The sequence below is a fragment of the Planococcus citri genome, chromosome 1 (assembly GCF_950023065.1).
Source record: "Planococcus citri chromosome 1, ihPlaCitr1.1, whole genome shotgun sequence".
Taxonomy (NCBI): Eukaryota; Metazoa; Arthropoda; class Insecta; order Hemiptera; family Pseudococcidae; genus Planococcus; species Planococcus citri.
The window spans coordinates 44811192-44831267 of record NC_088677.1 but is presented as its reverse complement, the minus strand read 5'-3'; the positions used below and the strand labels follow the sequence as shown (position 1 = coordinate 44831267).

General features: G+C 34.8%; 1 protein-coding gene across 3 annotated transcripts in view; it reads left to right on the top strand.

The window, feature by feature from the left end:
* Positions 1-15132, top strand: part of Lim1 (LIM homeobox 1) — a 63034-nt gene extending 47902 nt beyond the window's left edge. The window contains exons 5-8 of one of the 3 annotated variants that reach the window (XM_065345295.1): positions 1767-1984; positions 12451-12718; positions 12846-12983; positions 13379-15132. In XM_065345295.1, the coding sequence (XP_065201367.1) occupies positions 1767-1984; positions 12451-12718; positions 12846-12983; positions 13379-13449 (695 nt within the window). In that variant the 3' untranslated portion in view covers positions 13450-15132. Of the gene's footprint in view, positions 1-1766; positions 1985-12450; positions 12719-12821; positions 12988-13378 lie in introns of all 3 variants that reach the window. The other 2 variants (XM_065345294.1, XM_065345296.1) reach the window with 2 other exon arrangements.
* The last annotated feature ends 4944 nt before the right edge of the window (positions 15133-20076 follow it).

The following is a 20076-nucleotide window of genomic DNA, read 5'->3' as shown; positions in this document are numbered from 1 at the left end:
TACGTATGTATATGATCAATGGGGTAGAAATCAATAATAAGAGATGTAACCTTAAATGATTCAAAGAATTGAAAAATTTGAAAAAAAAAATAGTTCAAAAAGTATAAATTTTAAATTAGCATTTCACTTTTCCTCATTGAGGTAATCTGCACTAACAATTAACAAGGAAACCAAATAAATGATCTGGCTCTCACCAATTTGAAAGAAATCCAAACTCAGCAAAATTGAAAGAGCATGCTCTGAAACTATCGTAACAACCAAAATTTCAAGTTCCAAAGTTCATTTTTGGATTTTTGATAAGTTACCTATGGGAAATTTGGAAAATTCGAATAGCCCAACTGCTAATTGTGGCCATTGACAAATTTCAGTTTTTTCACGAAATATTTGTTAAAAAATGGATTTTGATTTCCCAAATCAAAAATAATCATGTTTGGGTCAATCTGAGTTTTCGGCGAATTTTCAACTCTCTCTAGTAATTTCAAATTGCTCTAGAAGGATCAAAAATAAACCTTAGCACCCATTATTGATGTGTTTTACTTAGAGCATAAATGCAAAATTTCATATATCCAAAGTGGAATTTTTTCAAAAGTAACTTCATCGCTGAGGATAAATTTTGAATTTCAATCGGTAAGAACGGATTTTAGATTTTAAAAATGATGTTTAGGTTAATGCCTGGCTATTTTCTCTTCTCCCATTGAAGAAAGCTCAAAGCAAAGTTTGCGTGAAAAAAATTATTTATTTATTGCTCAGGCAATCCTTTGATGTCCGCACAATCACGTGTAGGTAAATGTAAATTAGTTGTTCTTTCTGAGAAGATGACCTCAGAATTATCAAAAGGTATTTTGAAGAAGACCTATTATTTTGAGAACTCCTGAACTTGATGCTTTTCTTACGGAATAAACCGATAATTTGGAAATTTGGAAGTTTTAAAGACATCAAAAGACCTCTTGAGAATTTTTTTCCAATTCAAATTTTTTAAAAACTTTGAGCTCTTATTCGGAAAGTTTTGAGCAATGACCTACAAAATTAAAATTTTTCTGCATATACGTCTTATTGTTGAGATTTTTTGGTTATAATTTCTAGCTGGACTCCATCAAATTTTTAAACAATTTTAAAACGACCTACCCTGCTGAACGTCTATACTACGGATAACGTTGCACAACATGGGAACAAACAGTGGAAGGATTTGAGGAGAAACATGGTTGAAAAAGCATTCAGTTGAGATACTCTTTCAATATTTCTCTGTTCGCTCCAAAAAATTGTATAGGTACCAACTTGTCAAAATTCCCCCTTGTTAGTGTTCCCAAGTAGGTACTCGTATCTCTGCTAATAAGCTTCTGATTTGATTATTTTATGTGACCCTTAAATTGCTTACTCTCTAAATTTGAAACAGTCAAATTTCACTGCTTAGCAGTCACGACATTTTGCCTTTTTAAAAGCAGTAGTTTTTGACTGCAAAACAGTAGAAAATCTACTGAATTGGTCAGTCAAAATTATTTTTACTGACACATTCAGTAGATTTTTCACTGTTTTGCAGTAAAAAACTACTGCTTTTAAAAAAGCAAAATTTCGTGACTGCTAAGCAGTGAAATTTGACTTTTCAAATTTAGAGAGTATAGGTACGCATATTTTCTTATTTCTGAAAGTGAATATGTACTTAGCTTGTTTATGATGACTGTACCCCAATGAACTAAGTATACTCACCTCACATATTTGACTATAAATTTCTCCATTATTGATCTTTTTTTTTTTTTTAATTGATACAGGATCTCTAGATGGAGACCCGGAAACTAGAGATAGTCAAATAGAGAATAAGTCTCCAGAAGATGCGAATTCAGGATCGAAACGAAGAGGTCCTAGAACTACGATAAAAGCCAAACAATTAGAAGTCTTGAAAACCGCTTTTTCACAAACGCCAAAGCCTACCAGGCATATAAGAGAACAATTAGCAAAAGAAACCGGTTTACCTATGAGAGTGATACAGGTAAGCGTTTCACGTTAATTTAATATTTATGTCGCGTGTGGGCTCGACACTCGCGACCAACGAGTGTGATAGACGTATATCTGTAGACTCTGTGTTGAAAAAAATGACTGTGTTTTTGTATTTTTATCCGCTTAATTTACTCGATCCGAGCGAAATACGAAATTTTTATTTCACGATTCATTTGGCGGTATACATTTTAAAATCTCGATGCCTGGTGTTGATTTTTTTTCTTTTTTTAAATTTCACATACTTTCAACTTATCAACGCGAGAAAGATGTGAATTAAATTGCACGTTGAAAATATTTTGGAAACATTCGCGGGTCATTTATTATCCGCACACGCAGCCAGCAACATTTACACGAATCGTTTACCACCAGTACTTAAAACACTATATATTTTATCGTTCGATGTGCCATCTACGTATAGCTAAGGTATTTTAAGCTTACAGCTTATATAGGCGTACCATGTAAGTACCTAATACGATCGGTGGTAATAGGTAACTGCGATACAGTTTGAAAAAAAGAGAGCAAAAAAATCCCAACGTGATATTAATTAAGTACCTAAAGGAAAAAAGAAACTCCAACTCGACGAATCGAAATATCCACCGTGATTGTAAATCATTCAGGTGAATACTTGATGTGGCGTTGAAACCGCTAAGTTTTAAATGAGAACGTCGTTTTTGCGCGAACGTTTTATGTATCACTGTCACGAATATTAAAGAAGTCTTTAGTTTGAATAGTTTGAGGCAGGGACCAGGAAGTAAGGGCGGTTATGTTGGCGTCTAGGCGCCCGTTCATGACTGATGACGACACCACGGTCCAGCGCCATCCCTATACCCGTGACGAAGTAAATTAATCTGTCATTTTAGCGTGCTCGCGTATCCCGGCACAACCCAGTTATTTAACATAATTCTACAGATGACTATATTTTCGTCGACTTTAGTTTATAGCTGCTTCTGCTGCCTGCTGCTAAATGTATACGCTTCCAGTGTGACTGACTGGCGGTATTTTTATCGTCCAATTTCGCATTTTACATTGACACAATAAAATTATAGGTTAGAGATATCTACCTATACGTCTAATTTTCCGTTCGGATGTTTTGAATACGACGAGTTGCGTCTATGGAATTTTTTTACTCCTTAGCTTTTGGCGTAACATTGCGAAATACGTATTTGTGTATGGTTTCTATATCTACCTATGTACTTGATTTAATACTTTTCAAAATTGGCGGAGTCTAATTAATTTTTTTTTCAATTTTTTCAATCGGTTTTCACTTATTCATGGTCTATAACCATTAGTGTCTGAGGAATATAAGGTTTCAGTATTGATGACCCCAATCACTTTTCCGAGAGAATCGCGTTTAAGTTTTAGTGTAGATTTCTTGACAATTTTTTACTTCTAAAAAAAGCTCGAGTAGTCAACACTTTAAACGGCTCTAATTTTTTTTGGAGCAAGAATGGATGGAGTGGGGTTGCGATTTTTGAGACTTTTTTACATGAAAAATATATTTTGGTCACTTTTTCTATAAAAAAAAAAAGAAACTCGTTTCAAGTTTTGGTGCTCGTTTTGTGGTAGATATATTTTTGTTTCTGAAAAAATTTGAGCGGCCATAAGTTTAAACGAGTCTAAATTTTTTTAAAGTAAAATGAAGAGTGAGATGGCAATTTTTGAACTTTTGAGACTTTTTCTGCATAAAAATCTGTCAAATAGTCAAGCAGGATTTTTTAGCATGTAGTAACTTATTCTACGACTCATTATCATTCTGTGTTTACCCTGCAAATACAATAATGGAGGAAGAAGAAGTCTTACAATCAATTTTTACGCATACCTATTTGCAATTTCTTTTGAATCAGCCAAAATTTAAAAACTTATCTATGCCTCGAGATTAGTTTAGCAGGTATAGTAGGTATAGGTAAATGTGTTTGCATCCGGAATTTGTAATAAAAAAGTTTGGTAATCAAACATCCGTCATTAAAATGTAGATAAAAACTTTATACTCAGTTGATATTTCCATGATATTTACCACTATGAACTTTTCATGACGGGATTCAGAAAATCATTAGGGTACGAAACCCCAATTTTATTAGAACGTAAAAAAAATGTATAAAATTTGTTCTAGACCAACTGTTGAGTTGTTGTTCCAAATATTGAGTAGCATTTTGAAAATTTCACTCCCTCTTAGGAAGATTCTTCAAAATGTAACCCTCTCCCCTCATCCCAAAAAAACAATGCAAGTATTTTATTCGAAAATTGGCTATTCCTAGCTAACGATAATTCGATTGTTTTTCTAATTTTATTCGTATCACCGATATTTGAACGATATCAGAATAATCGATTAGGTGATTAAGGATGATGTTTTTCTAGTGATGCAAATTATGAATCCACTCCCAGCTCATTAACACATCATTTCACCTTAATAAAATCAAATGCTCGGAACCTTTCGCAGGTAAAGATCGTTATTGATGTCGGCGTGTCGGATACTTTAACGCGGTGTTGACTCGTTATACTAATGATTTTCCAGTAAACAATTCAAAGAACACGAAATACAGGTAGACATCGGGACGACGGCATAGTAAAAAAAAAAAGTTGAACTATAGAGATCGAGAAACACTTCAACGCCATCGATGTAATTAATGATAACGGTTAAAAAATTCATTTTTTTTAATATTTCGGTATCACCCTAAAGAAACACAATTTAAAAAAATTAATATCCGAATGTCAGGTAAAGCACAATCATATTTTTGTCTTGGCTGCGTATAGATATGGGTACCTACTAATACACTACACACTACACGAAGACGGACGCGACTGTGAACTGGACCGAAAACCCAACCCATGCCATACGATCTGTATATGGACGCCCCGAGGTCATCAACAAAAGCCGTATATCATAAAGTTGGCGGCGTTGGCGGCAGCATTATATATCTGTTGTCAGTGACTGTCATTATGCAAGGTCCCCAGGGTGCAATCCCTAGCAAGGGGTCAGCAAATTGTTGCTTCGGCTTGTTGTAACAGGCGGCTCGCAGACCCTAGTTCAAAAAAAAAGCTGTCCCGTACGTCGTGAAAAATGACTTTTCGATAGGACCACCTGCCATCTTTTGCCTTTGAAGCAAAAAAATGTTACGCTTGGCGCTAACGGTATAGGTACCTTTACCTCACTATCCTTATACCCCATGATGTAATAAAAAGGTACTCTCGGATACCTTACACGAGTGTATAGTGTACACGTACCATTCAAAACACACCGCGTAAAATCGTTTTGTGTAAAACAAGATATCTTAATGGTTTTAATGCCGATTTTTTCCGCCATTAGTGTCTGAGAAAATGCGACCAAACGACATATAAATTCGTATGATGACTGTTTCGGTCGAAGGCGGTGGCGGCGGTCATGTTTGATTTAATGAGAATTAGCAACGTATAAATGTCCATTATGAAGGGGACGGCGTGTTAACGCTTTAACATCTGTGGATTAAATTATATACCTACTGATAGTGATACCACACAACCAAGTTTTGTTGCAGCGCTTGCCTGCTTCGTGTAGCGTGAAAGGTGATATCCGTATATACTTGGGCCCAGTTTTAACCCTTAAATACGAGTACCTCCTATCCGGGGGTAGTTTTTGGAAGAAACAGTTTTAGACGACCGTTTTCTTTGCAATTGGAATTTTGTCGATTTAAAAAAATCATTTTAATTATGAAACGAAATAATATCAATTTTTATAAGCCAGTGTATTGTATTGTATGTACCTACCTACTGTAGGATGATATTGAATAATGTTGAGATATCTGTGTATCTGAAATTTTTACATTTTTCCAAGATGAAGGTGGTATAGAAGAGTTGACTAAAAATTATGAATCACTAGTGCATTTTTCGATTTTTAAATAAATTTTTAAAAATCAAATTCACACTAAAAATGAAAAAAAATGGCCAAAATGCTTTGAAAATGCTTTCTTTGCAAATATTTTGCATCGACTAAATGTGCCAAAATATTGAAAAATATCATTTCTGAGTCTGGGGGGGGGGGACTTTTGTGACGTAGTGGTGCCAATTTTTAGGTCATTTCATTACTTTATTGCTTGTTTCAAAAAATCGGACAAAATAGCTAAAAACTTATACCTTATAGGTACCTATTTATATTTTTTTCTATTTTTTTCAATTGGCAATAATGGTCAAGAGATTGGCACCACTACGTCCTAAAATATTCCCCTGGTTTCAGGAATTATATTTTTCAACGTTTCAGCATTTAACATAGGTAGGTAATTAATGTGAAATATTTGCGAAAAAAATTTTTAATAAACACAAATTTTTACTAAAAAAAAATGTGATTGGCAATATTTTCAGCTGCTCAATAGAACCCTAAAAGACGTCTTTGGATTTTGATGGCAATATAGCATTACGTAGATCAACGTGAAATCCCGATCAAATTACTTTCATTCGGAACTGGGCTATTTTTCTCAAAACAGGTTAATTGAGTGGTGACAGGAGCGAACATTTTTTTTTGGGGTAACTTTCAACTCAAAATGAAGGTCTCTGCAGAATTTGCTCAAAATTCGCTGATTTGTTTTTTTTTTTTTTTTTTGGTTGATCCACCCTAATAATGTACACCTACCTACCTAATGAAGGTCCTCAAATCAAATACTAAACACGATCTGTATCTATCTACTGGGTAATTTTTTTGCGAAAGTGGTTCTTTCTAGTTCTTCACTGGATACCGGGGTTGAAATCGAAGGGAAGTAGGGAGCAAAAAGTTGACGAATTTGGCCATTTTCGCCCATCGGCAGAAAGAATCGTAATTTCAATTTTCACGGACTCCTTATTTTCAATCTGAGAATCACGAAAAATGTTGATAGGTAGGTATCGATGACTTCGTTTTTAAATTATAAAAAAAATCCGTCACCTCTTTAAAAAATTGAACTGTAATTGAATCGGTCAGTGCAGAAAGGGCATAAGTCCATTTTTGCGTTTTTCAGGAATAACAAAAAACTGATTCATTCAAAAATCAAAAAATTTCAGTAAACATGCTTAAGGTCATTGAAAGAGGACCCCAAGACACAACTTTTAGCGCAGTTTCCAAAAAAAAATATTCACGTGCGCCAGTGCTGTTGCTGCCTAAACAAATGGGACTTAGACCCTTTCTGCACTGAATTGACAAAATTTCTTTCGAAATTTCTCGGGCACGAATGGGGCTTGATTCTACATCTAAGTACATCATTTAGACTGCTATCCCGTTTAAATTGACCAAAAACCCCTTGAGTTCTAAGACTTTTTGTCGAAGTTGTTAATTTTTTCATCATTTTTCAGTTCAGAGATTAACTTAAATTTCAAAAAATGGTCTTCTCAAAAATGTTAGTTATTTTTCAAGGAATTTAAAAAATTTTACAAAAAAGTCATAAATGCGGATCCGCCCTTTTTCTGCGCCCAAATACCACTTTCCCGGCAGTTTTGTGGAAATCTGACATCACCAGTCGATCCGCCATACTTTGAAACCCCCATTTCCGCAAAAAAATTTTTTTTCAAAAATGTGACTTGTTACCTTTCTGCACTGACCGATTCAATTTTAGGATATCATTTCTCACCTTTTTTTGTATTGTCTTTAAATCTATTATAAATACCTATACCTATTTTATTTTTTAACCAGATTTTATCATTAGGTATTTTTAATTGGCCTATTGTTTTGTTAAATCGACTTCGTTTTTCTATATTTTCTGGTACTTTTTGAATAGGTATCTTTCATGTCATTCTTGAGAAGTAAGTAGCCTGAGTAAATGTCCAACATGCTAATTTATATTCGAATGGGAAACCTTTTCAGAGAATTTAATGTTGGACTTCTATGCCTATACCTCTACTCCCATTATAGTTGTAATAATACATACATACACATTGAAATATCAATCCCATCGCAAATGGTTTCTATTTCCATCAAGAGTAATTGAGCTTATTAGAATGTATCATTGAATTATACGACGCTCATAATCATTTATGAATATTATGAAAACTCATGTGTAACGAGTGCACAGCACATCTTTTGTATTTTGAGGTAAATTTACATATATGTACAGCTAAATAATATTCCTTTTCACATACCCACCTACACCTACACTATACGCGTACCTACGTAGTATACTTACATTCGTTCATGCATTTATGGTTATAATTTCCAAGTTCACATGACTACTTAGGTTTGATCTTAATTTAAATACGACCTTAATGCTTGATGCGGTCATCGTGTGGAAAATGTTGGTTGTTTCATAGTATGAAATAAAATTGAATTCGACAAAATGTCCGGTTGTCCGCTTATTAGCCGAAAAAGTGAATAATTAGCGCGATTACATAGTCATACAACATGGCTCTGGTTAATTACAACCTCTGCAGGCGTTTGTATGTAGCATACCTACCTAGTACCCACTTCAAAAGAATTTCCACCGCAACGTTGATTTTCCCTTACGCGTGTTTATCTCTCCCGCTGACATCATTGTATCAAACAGTCCACGTCTAGCACGCACCCTTTCGCACATATGACCTATTGTAACCTACCACCAGCGTACATCTATCAACAAATATGTACCTACTGGATGTAGTGGTAGACGCAGACAGTGGTAACATAAAAAAAAAGCTATACTGTAGGAAAAAAATTGCGAATATAACCCAAGATAGATATGCAAGGGTGAAATGTCCGAAAGATAAATGACCTGGAGGTTTTATTTCGAAAAAGAACGAGAGGGCGTGTTAAAGCATCAGTCAAAGGGCGGTACCGATGACCTCCCGCAGGGATCAAACGTAAAAAATATACCGTTTTTCTATTGTACGTATATAGTTTATAAAATTTGTTCTGCTAAGTTTTTATTTTTTTTTACCCTCGGCTGCGTCGCGTTAGTTTCTTTTATAAGCTTTTTTTTTTTTACGAATTTATTCATATTTTGATCATTTGCCAAATGGCGCCGAACTCTGGTTCTGGGGGGCTTGATACGCGATTTTCCAGCAATAGCACTATAGTACCGTGTAATTTTTCTATATGCTTAAAGTGTTGAAAATTGTATTCGAATTGAGGGAAGCGACGAAGGCCATGTCTTCGGGGTGTCGTTTATGATAGTATCGTTTACTCAAATCGTTGATAATTGCTCGAAAATACCTATCGATCCCCGGATACCTATCCTATACCTATATCTAAAGGGTTCGTAATTGATGGTCTAAGCAGTAATTTGCAACTGGTATCTGTAGAAGTGCCTACAACATAGTCCAGAAGATATGTACAGTAGCAACACTCCTGGATTTGATTACCTCGGGCGAATCGGCTCATGAATTGGGCCCATTTAGCGCATTTATATTTTATAAGAAAACATTCCAAAGGACCCGAAGGGAACTATGAGATTTGGTGAAAAATTTCACTGCCGTTGCTGTAACTATAACTATACCTTTACCTATAGGTACCTACTATAGACTAACTTGATTAATGGTCAGTAGCTAACATTTGCATAAACGAATAAATCAAATGTAGGTACCATTATTAACATATTACAAACTGTCGCGCGTAAAATGAGCCCACTTAAAGTGCAGAATTTTTTCTAATACGTTTTTCGAAATACCCCAAACAAGAAATGAGAAATTTAAGCTTTTGTACATGCCAAGTGTCAACTTTCAAGTTACAAATTCACTCCTCAACAGCGAAGTGTAGGCTGTAGCCCACCAGGCGCATGCAAAACAAGGCGTTATTTCGAGTCACGCGAAAATACCAGTATCAGAATATAAATTATTTTTAAACGATTTGAATTACGGAAACATTTAAATCACATTTTTCATTTTTTTTGTCGGCGTTGTAACCCTATACTTTGAAATTTTAGGAAAGCTTAATGTGTTTAATGTACCAATTGCAATAAATGATGCGATAAAACATTGAAAATATCTATGAATACTTATAGAGTTTACAGAATCTGGAAAAGTAATTTCAATTGTAAACATTGGAAAATATTTCAAATTTATTACGTAGGTAGGTAAAAATAGAGAAAAATTGAAATTTTGATTCTTAATAAAAATAATTAAAAAGATAGGTAAGTATTTAAATTTTTTAAATAATTTTTCTTCATATGGCAAATTCAATGAAAAATACTTTTAAAAAAAACTGAAAATGCACTCAAAAAATGTAACATTAGTGCAGAAAGTAAGTAGTTGAAAATATCTATCAAATCTATCAAGACTTATCTTCATAACAAGAATAAAATTAAAAATATAAAAACATAGGTACATAGGCACTTAAATATGTAGCCCAGAAAAATTGGCTTAAAAACATAGAATAGATAAAGGTACTTAATATGTATGACGACAAAAAGGATATCGGACGAAAAATACTTACAAACAAGTATTCAAGAAATTAATGCAAGAAACATTGAATAGATATAGCCTGGTGCATAGGTACATACATACTTGAACACTTACTTATTTTCAGAGATGATATATTATATAACATACTAAGCATATATTACGCATACCTATCTCTCTAAAAAAATACTACATGGTGTTCCAAATATGAAATGTATAACTGAGGCCACAGACGGGTAACTTCTCTCGAATCCAGTCTGTATATCGCATTATCGTTGTTACCCTTAATTCTAATACCAACTTCAATTCCGTCTTTGATAGCTTCAAGCCCGAGTCCAATGATTTCGATGTCCTCACTACGATACTTGCTGAAATGTGATTCCTCCAACTCCAAATTGGAAACAGTTGTTGAAGGAACTAGCTGCTGAGCATCTGATACACTTTCGTCCCCTGTAGTTTTTCAAATTCATTTTTTTTATGGAACAGTAAAATATAAGTCGTAAATATGAAATAGATTTCACTTCCTCGATTTGGAAAACAATGAAATAGAAAAATATTAAGGTCAAAAATTAATCAAGCACCTGGTATCATGTTTCCCATCGCATTATTGATCAGACTAATTTGGTTGAAATCCACATGGTAAGGAGCATCTTCATGATGGTTATCCAGTTTCAGTACATTTTCATCATTTTGATCTGAAGAATTGATCAATTCCGGATTGGCTTCAAATTTGCTCATTAGATTAGTTGGGATGGTATCCACATGTGAAGACACATCCTCATGGTGCGTACCCGGTTTCAGCGCATTCTCATTATTTTGATACCTATTTCATACATAGGTATGTTCAAGATTAGATTTTCTGTTATCATTTGAAGTGCTATCAATGTTGTGTAGGTATGTTGAGGTTAGTCAGTTGCCTATAGAATACCTAGTATGTGCCTAATTGGAAATAATTGTGACATAATTATTTTCTCAACTTACCAACTTACATTAAAACCATGATGTAAGTAATTAGTTTCAAAACCACTCACCTCGCTTTATCATTGCGTTCTTCCATTGCTGGACTTTCAGTTTATCTCTTACTTTAGCCCAAAATGACAAACGAATTGAGTAAACCACTCCCTAGAAGGACCACGAATGTGTTGTTTATGAGTGGTATAAAAGTAATGAGACTGAAGCAGATGAAAATATAAGCAGCAACTTTGAATTGAACTATGTACCTAAGTATACTTATTACTATGTACAAGTAAAATTAATGCAGGCACACACTATCTAAGAGTTGGAAAACTAACAAAATACTGAGCAGTGGGAACTCTCGGAGGGAATACGGTGATTTGAGTTTTTTTTTGTGTGTGTGTTCGTTTCTTTGTACCTAATCAGCGTTTCAGTGTAACACCAGCTGCCTAAAATACCTTATCTGAGACAGATAACAGTATCACCTCGCAGATGAAATAAAAGATTGAAGTTGAACAAACACATCTCACGTCAGTTGGAGAAGAGAAGGGGGATTGAACAAACACATCTCAGTTGGAGAAGAGGGGGTAGGCGACTCACCAAAATGGGTAAAGCATTGTTTCAAAAGTATAAAAAACGAGGCACCTAATCTTACAAAAACCATCACGTATGATGTCCAGTTGTCATTTTGATATAAATACGTAGTACATGCACCCAATCATCGTACCTAACACAATGGCGATTCTTGGGAAACAGGGAGTTTGTTTCCATACTTGCGTTGCACTTACACTTGTATACCTATGTTATTCCAAGTATGTAGCTGGGTACAAATGAAAGTTTATTTGATCCAATTGGAGGTTAAAAGTGCCGTATACGGTTACTTATCTTACATATACTTAACAGTAGCGTTCAGATGTAGAGTGAGTTTCTTACAAATTGAAGGTGTATTGGAGAAGCAATGTTTTCATGAGGACGAGAGAGAAGTTGACATGGTAGCCAACAGTCATGGTAGGTGGGCTGAAAATTCCTCCAAATTTTGTTAAGATCACCATTAATCATTATTTTGCTCAATTGTCCACGAATGATTCAGCAGTCGATGGATTATCGATTGAATGTTACGAAAATTGAAAATTAACTTTTTTCATTATATGTACCTACTCAATTTTAATCATGTTCGTTGTGATTTGTTTGTATTCTCAGGTATGGTTCCAAAATAAACGTAGCAAAGAAAGAAGGCTAAAACAACTGACATCGATGGGACGAGGACATTTTTTTGGCGGTTCGAGAAAAATGCGAGGCTTCCCAATGAATTTAAGTCCCGGTATCGACGAAGGTCACGCATTTTCGTACTTCGCCACCGGTGACGGTAAATTCGATTTCGGATACGGAGGCGGCCCAGGCTTTCATCCGGATTTTTTCTCTGGTCATCACGGCGGCCCTCCTGGCACATTACCATTTAATCCTACCGGTAAGTTTTTAAAATACCTATCGAGCTGAAAATCCCGCTTCGCTATAGGAATCCTCTCGCCAAGCATGCACTTGAACCCACGCATATTATTTTTCTTACTCAGGAGGTTCTATGGATGGTTCGATAGGTCCCTTAAGCGGCGAATTCGGCAGTATGGGGCAAGAGCCACCGCAAGGCTTTATGACGCAACAACCACCCCAGCCGGCCCACACGGAGGCTCAACTAATATCGCAAAGATCCAGCCCCGATTTCATGTCATCGCAGGGTACGTAAGTAGCTTTTATTTCGTTTATTTGCTATTTAAGGGTGCGCAATTGCTGGCCAACGGGGAGGAGGGAACTGAGTATACGACCAGATTTTCTCAACACCTGAGACCCGAGACCATACTGCCGTATCGTTGAATAATAATAAAAAAAAGAAACAGTATACGCGAAGCTGGGGAGAAAAAAACAACGTAGCTTTCCTTTCACCCTAAAGCCGTCTACGTGATGGAAGTGTTTTTAATGCAAATTTTTCTTTATTCGTCGAATACTGCGAGCTATCCACCAACCACACACTGTTTGCTCGTAACCTGATATGATGATATACGCGTATATTCGACCTTTGTCTTTACTTTTACAGAATTTTTTAGTTACATTCGCATCGTTTATTATTTTATAGGTGGAGGTAACGCTAACGGCGGTGGCTTTTCAGATGGGCCTCCTTTACAAAACGAACAACTGGTCTGGTGATATAATAATAAGGCCTAAATTACATCAATTGTTATACGAAGAGCCTTTTCTCATAATATTTTACGCAATTTTTGTTATACTATGTATTTTTTTCCCCGAAAAAATAACCTTGTCTATGTTGAAAATGTGCCATAAATTGTATGGAAAATTTTATTATTTTGATATTTTGTCAATTCTTCGTATCAAACTTTTCTGTGTTTCGTTTCAAATTTTTCTTATATTTTTTGTTCGGTCTCTGTCTCTGTCTTGCTTTATATACTTACATAATTACTATTTTTATAATGATGTATTTTAATTGGTCATCTCATCTAACGTAAGATGTGTTTGAAGTTTGAATTCAGATTCATTTTGAACAAACTTTTCATTGACGTGCTGAAATTTCATTCGACTTGATAAGATCTCTTTTATTTTGATCATCAATTACGTAATTTTTTCAAAACTCGAACGGACTTAAGACTTAATAAATTTAATAAATTCAACTTTCAGGAGCTTGTATTTAATCTTAAATAAATCAATTTCGATCAAATTTTAAGCATAATTTGACCCCCTCCCCCTTCACAAAATTGTCATGGGTATAATATTCGAAGAATCCGCAAAATTCCGTTTACGAAGAGAATTTCTAAACCATTAAACTAGTGCCATTTCAAAAAATACCTATTGCTCGAAAAACTTTTCCCAATTTAATACCTACCTCTCGAAATTTGAAATGAGGGCAAGTAAGTAGATGAAATTAATTTCCAAGGGCTGCTTTAAAATTGCCTGATGAGATTTGTCAGAAATTTGAGTAAAATCTTCCCTGAATAGGAAAAGTTTTAAAAATGCTCATCATTTCCCTCGAGTTACCTATCAATTTTAAAAAGAAAAAAAAATCACGATTCCAAAAAAGCTTTAAAATGACATTTGATATGTTAAATTAACGGAAGAGAGCCTAATTCGTGTTGATTTACTGCCTTCGACAAGGCCGAAAAGTTTGATTAAAATGTACCTTACCTATATTTACAAGCATTTGAATGGCACATTTGGAATACTTGCTAATTGTTAACATTTCATTGTCATTTAATTTGTGTAATCTTATGTAAAGCTCGCGTCGATGTAAAAAAATTTAACCTAAGCTATGAATGTTTGAAATTACTCTTTATTTTTCCTGTTCTTGCGTTCGATGACGTATTTACATATTTCGATGATATACCTACCTACACGTGAACATGTCTGATTTTTACATAGCGCCAATTTTATTTTGGAAAAAACAAATCGTTTTATAAATAATATTTTTTCGTATTTGCGATTTTACGCTGTCCACACATTTTTCGTCATTGCTTACGGTTAGAAATTTTGTTAACCATTATATTATTTTTACGATTTCAACTTTTATTTATTTTTATTTTATTGTTTTTTTTCTTTATTTTTTTCTTCTTTTCTTTTTTTTCTTTTGTGAAAATATTAAGCCTATACATATCCAAATGTAAATAACTTTTAAAATGGTTTTTATTGCTCTGTTATTTCGTGAATAAATTAGCCGACGTTTTATTATATATTTGTACAGGCTTAACGGGAAAAAAAGAAAAAAAAAAATGTTGTGAAAATGTTGTATTTACGATTAAGATATTTTTCGTTTATTGTTGTAAAACTTTCAAAGTAGAAATAATAAATTTGAAAAACTTTAATACGCCAAGTCATTTCTTAACTTGTAACGCTCATAAAACACCACGTAGCTATAGCTATAGCTAGACGTTTTCATGTTGAATCAAAACGTTTTATTAGATTTTACGCTATATACGCGATGAATGAAGCTTCAGCCAACATTTTCGTCAGTCCGGTTCGTGAGATGGTGTTGAAAAATTGAAAATTTTTTTATATTGAATTTATGTTCTTCCGAATACGCCGAGAGATGTGAAACTTTTTCACTTCATTATACAGCTCGATAGAATAGAATTTTGGAGACTGCGTGTTGTTGTGTGAAAGTATAAAGAGGGCCATGTTGAGTTTTTCGTAGGGGAATAGGTTTACGCAACGGTAGCGACTGACGAAAGGATTGGAGTTCGTTGAAAACAATTTTTTCAAAATTCCTATTAAAACACATGGGTAAGTAAGTAAGTATTTTGAGAATGGAAATGAAATAGGAAAGGAAAAAACGCTGCAGGTTTGAAAATACTCCACATTAGCTGCTAGGTAGATACCTACCTAGTACCTGCATAGATTGTCTTTGTTCAAGCTGATGAAGTAAAATGATCGTCGAGTTGCAGGATAAAACAATAAAATGGTAAGTTTCAATACAAATTAATGATGGTAAATGTAAGTACCCATTATACTGGTAGAACAAAAGGTATCTAGGCGCTATCCCTTCTTTTAATTGGCGCCATATCTGAACCTTCAGCACATCGAATGGCAGCACTGGACTGTATGAAAGAACTTCAACGTGGGTAAGAACCGGTACCAGCGCGCAGACGGAATGATTCCAGACTCCGATGCAATATAATGGAGTCGATGTTCTCCAACTGGTTAGGTACTGATACAGTGATACGATATAGATACATACGATACATAATTGCATATGTATGTATTATTCATTTTCAAACAATGAGATAAGAAAAAAACAAAATTCAAAAAATTTTAAAACGGAATTTGAATAGGTACCTACTTAGGTACCTAATCTGCATAATTTCTTTGGAAAAATTCTTTGAAAATAATTTTTAGGGTTTGGGATTATACCGTTTCTTCGTCTACTCCTTATAAACAAAGCAAATAAAGAAGATGAAAGCTGAGATGAGCCATTCGCTGTACAATAGCCATCTAACTAACAAACAAAAATTATCAAATCACAATCAAGCAAATTTCCAAATTTAAAGAATAAAAATATTCGAAATCTTTTTTTTCTTACAAAAAACATCACAAAGTATATCTGTAACTGAATTGAAGAATGAAATCGAATGAAAACACTCAAGTACTTAAGCTTATTCAATTCCTTCAAAAGGAATTTGGAACTGTTCCGGTAAAATAATCATTCTTTTCTATGCCTTTTCTCACACCTAAAAATGATGGGTAAAGGTAATTTCTGCAGACAGTTTGAGCCAGATTTTTTTTTGCAACAATACTTAAGCATTTTTATAATGTTGACTGGCTAATTCGAGATTGTTGAACACCAAAAAGTGCTCAAAATGAGTGAAACCTGTTGAACGGTTTTGAGAAAATTTGATTTTTCAGAAAAAAATTATTTTTCAATGAAGAAGCGATGACGAGCATAAAAAATCAACTCCGTATAGTCGGACCCAGCGATCTCAAATTAATCGGGACACTTCTACAAAGTGAAAAGTTTCGAAATCCTACGAGAGATCAATAGAACCTGCGAACTACCCGCGTTTGTACCTACGCGTCGTCGCCATACCTACTTCGTGTTAATAAAATTGCATAATCAGTTTGCCGTAAATACGTTGACATTTTTTCTGAAAAAAAGATACATTTATTTGGTGTAGAATCCAGCCGAAATTTTGGTGGAGGTTTTTTCGACAAGGTGAATTACATTCTGCAGACTGAGTTTTACTGCATATAGCAGTTCTCTCAAAATTCGACTTTTTGAGTTGAGTTTTTTTTTTTTTGGCAAATACTCGTATACCTACGTGTCTTTACGGAAGAAAGCACCAAAAATGAGTACCTGGTTTGGACTCAGCGATCTCTAATAATTGGTCAAAAGACACTTTTGAGTATTTCAATTTTTTTCCAAATTTTAAAAATCAAAAAAGTACAAAGGTTATAATTTTTCTGAAAAAAAAACTTGCAAGATAACACATTGCAACAATATAAAAAAACACAAAGTTTAAAATTTCAAGATTTCTCTAATAATTGAAATTTCTAATTTTTTTTTTTTGCAAGTCAATAAAAGTAAAACTAAAAATGAAACAAAAAAAGTGAAAAAAATATTCAAATCTGCTCTCGTAATTTTGAATAGGTATAAAAACATTCGAAAATGTAGGTACTTCATTCATTTTTGATTACCCAATTTCAACTAGTTGTCTGATGTCTGATGAGTGATGATATGAATTAGGTACCTACAGGTAAAAAATATTCAGATACCTGCCTACTCGTAACTACGAGGTTAACTTCAACAATTTTTTCGATAAGCCATCAGCTGTGATCATCACGATTTTTTTGGTGAAATTCACAAAGGTCTAAATCATTTTCCATGATTGTATTTCAAGTTTTATGAACCAATGTTTCTGAAATTTTCCTACCCTTTTTCTCCAAGACTGAAGCGAAAAGATAGGTGCGAGGAAGGAGAGAAAGAAAAAGTAATAAAAAATGGGATTTCTCCGCTCCCCGAACAGAGACAATCAGAAATAACATTACTTACAACCCGAAAAAACGTACCTATCTAACGTGCTCAAAAAACGTGCCATTTCCTAAAATTTTAAGACCAGTACCTAGGTATAAATTTTTTGAGCTAGAAAATTAATTTACTGGCATCGGAAGAGAGAGTCCTTTTTTTGCCAATTAGTATCTTCATTAGTGACGCATTTGGGCTGTATTCTAGATTCTCTAGCGAATTTTTGAATTTCTCAGTTCTCAAAAAAACTGCAAGGATTTTTTTTCTCACATGGAGTTGTCAAATTTTGACAACTCAGTTATTGAGAAATGTTTACTCGTATTTATTTTTATGATTCGATCAATCGATGTTTCTCCAGCCCCCCCGCCCATTTCGGAAAAAAATGAGAAACTGTAGAGGCAGCACCGACTCATATAAATTTAGGTACCTATCCAGTTAACTATACATGAGTGAAACTAGTTGTTCGATGGAACGACCGACATCCCTTATGTATCTATACCATAAAAATCGCTCAAGTATTAAATCTGTACAGCCGAATGACATAGCTGAAATTCCAAAATTATCGTGATCTTTCAAATGGGTCAAACTAGATTATCGCGTGTAATTCATCGCTTGGTTATAACACGAAAGAGAAGATTGAACAGCAACAGATTTCCTTATAACGATTTTGCACGCGTTAGCCGGTCATTTCTGACTAGTCGAGTTCATCCCCCTTATCAAAAGTATGAAACAATGAATTAGAAGGCGCGGAGTTAATCGACACAATAAATAATGCAAAGGGTGTCTGATACTGTAAAAAAAAAAAACTTGGGGTGGCTTATAAATCTTTATAACTTACCAGAACGTAATAATATTTCGCAAATGCGTCTTTTCCGCAGGGGTACGCAATATTTAAGCAAATACAAGTGCTTCGAGGAGTGAAGTAAAATAAAATTATTCATTGTTTCTCAATTCAAATATACTGCCTACATAAATACATATATTCGGGTTGCTTCGATACCTAACCTAACCTACGTGCTTATTGATCACCGCGTGAAGATTTCATCTTGTATACGTACGTCTACGTACCATGGCTAGGAGCGAGTGTGCGTGTTACGCGGTTTTTTTCGGTGTTACAAACCGCAAGTGTAGGTACTATACAATTAATGCTAATAACACGTTGTTGCCTGTAGTATTATCGTATAGTTAAGTCTAACAGGAGAAAATACGAAAATTTTCAAACATTTAAATACGAGCAGCTTTTTTTCTACGCGTTTCCGCAGGTTTTATTTTTATTTTTTTTTTCGAAGGAAAACAGAAAGAGATGTGCGGTGGCGAATGATTCGCGTGCGTCGTGCGCCAGCCAACGTCGCTCTTCGGGTGAATTTTTTCAGCAATCGTATTATAAACGGTTTAAAATGCGATGTAAAATTAAACGCTAATTTTCAGCCTCTGGTAAGCACTGGTGTTATACACACGTCGAACATGCACCAAGCAAAACGAAATTATTGGCCGCAACAATAATGGTTGGCGATATTGACCCTATTGCAAAGAATCCCGCGCTTACATAACACATACAGTATACACAGACGCACGCAGACGGAGACAGACACACATTAGGGCTGCGAAATAAAAAGCAGGAATTTGTAATGCGCCAGGGTCTTTTATCTTCCTTATTTAGTCATGGTAACACGTCAGTGAACTGAAGAAATTTACAATTATATTTGTGCCGGATGAGTAGCTAAGAGTAGGTTAGACCATATTAGTTGCATGGTGCGAGCGGCGGCGCGGCGGTGGCGGCTGCGGCTACGTTCTCGGCCGTGTTGCATAAAACGTATGCACAAGTGCATATACGTGCAACATTAAATTCACGAACGCGTTAACGCATCGTATTCGCGATAGCTTAGCAACGAGATATCGTACATATATATAGGCTAAGGCTACCTAGCCATTATACTCCGCGTGGCGCGATTTACTGTACTCGGATCCTCAGTGTTGAGAGGAGGAGATGAATAACGTGGCGGTGAAAGAGATTGCGTGATGCTCGTTGGCGATTTCAACTTTCAAAGCGGATTTCACGTAAAGGGGTTGAAACACAATTGAAACTTGCGTACTCGATACGTCATCTCAAAAATCTGGTATTTTACGTAGGTACTACGTACCAAGGTAGCTACGTTTTTCTTGCGTCTTTTCATCATTCATTTGGGACGATCTTCCAGAGAATCCAGGCACAGGGCAAATTAACTCAATGTGCTTCCGTTTTCTAAAGCCCACAACATCCTTGACAGGTGCCACTGGATCAAAATGAAATGATGATTTGAACTTTTTCA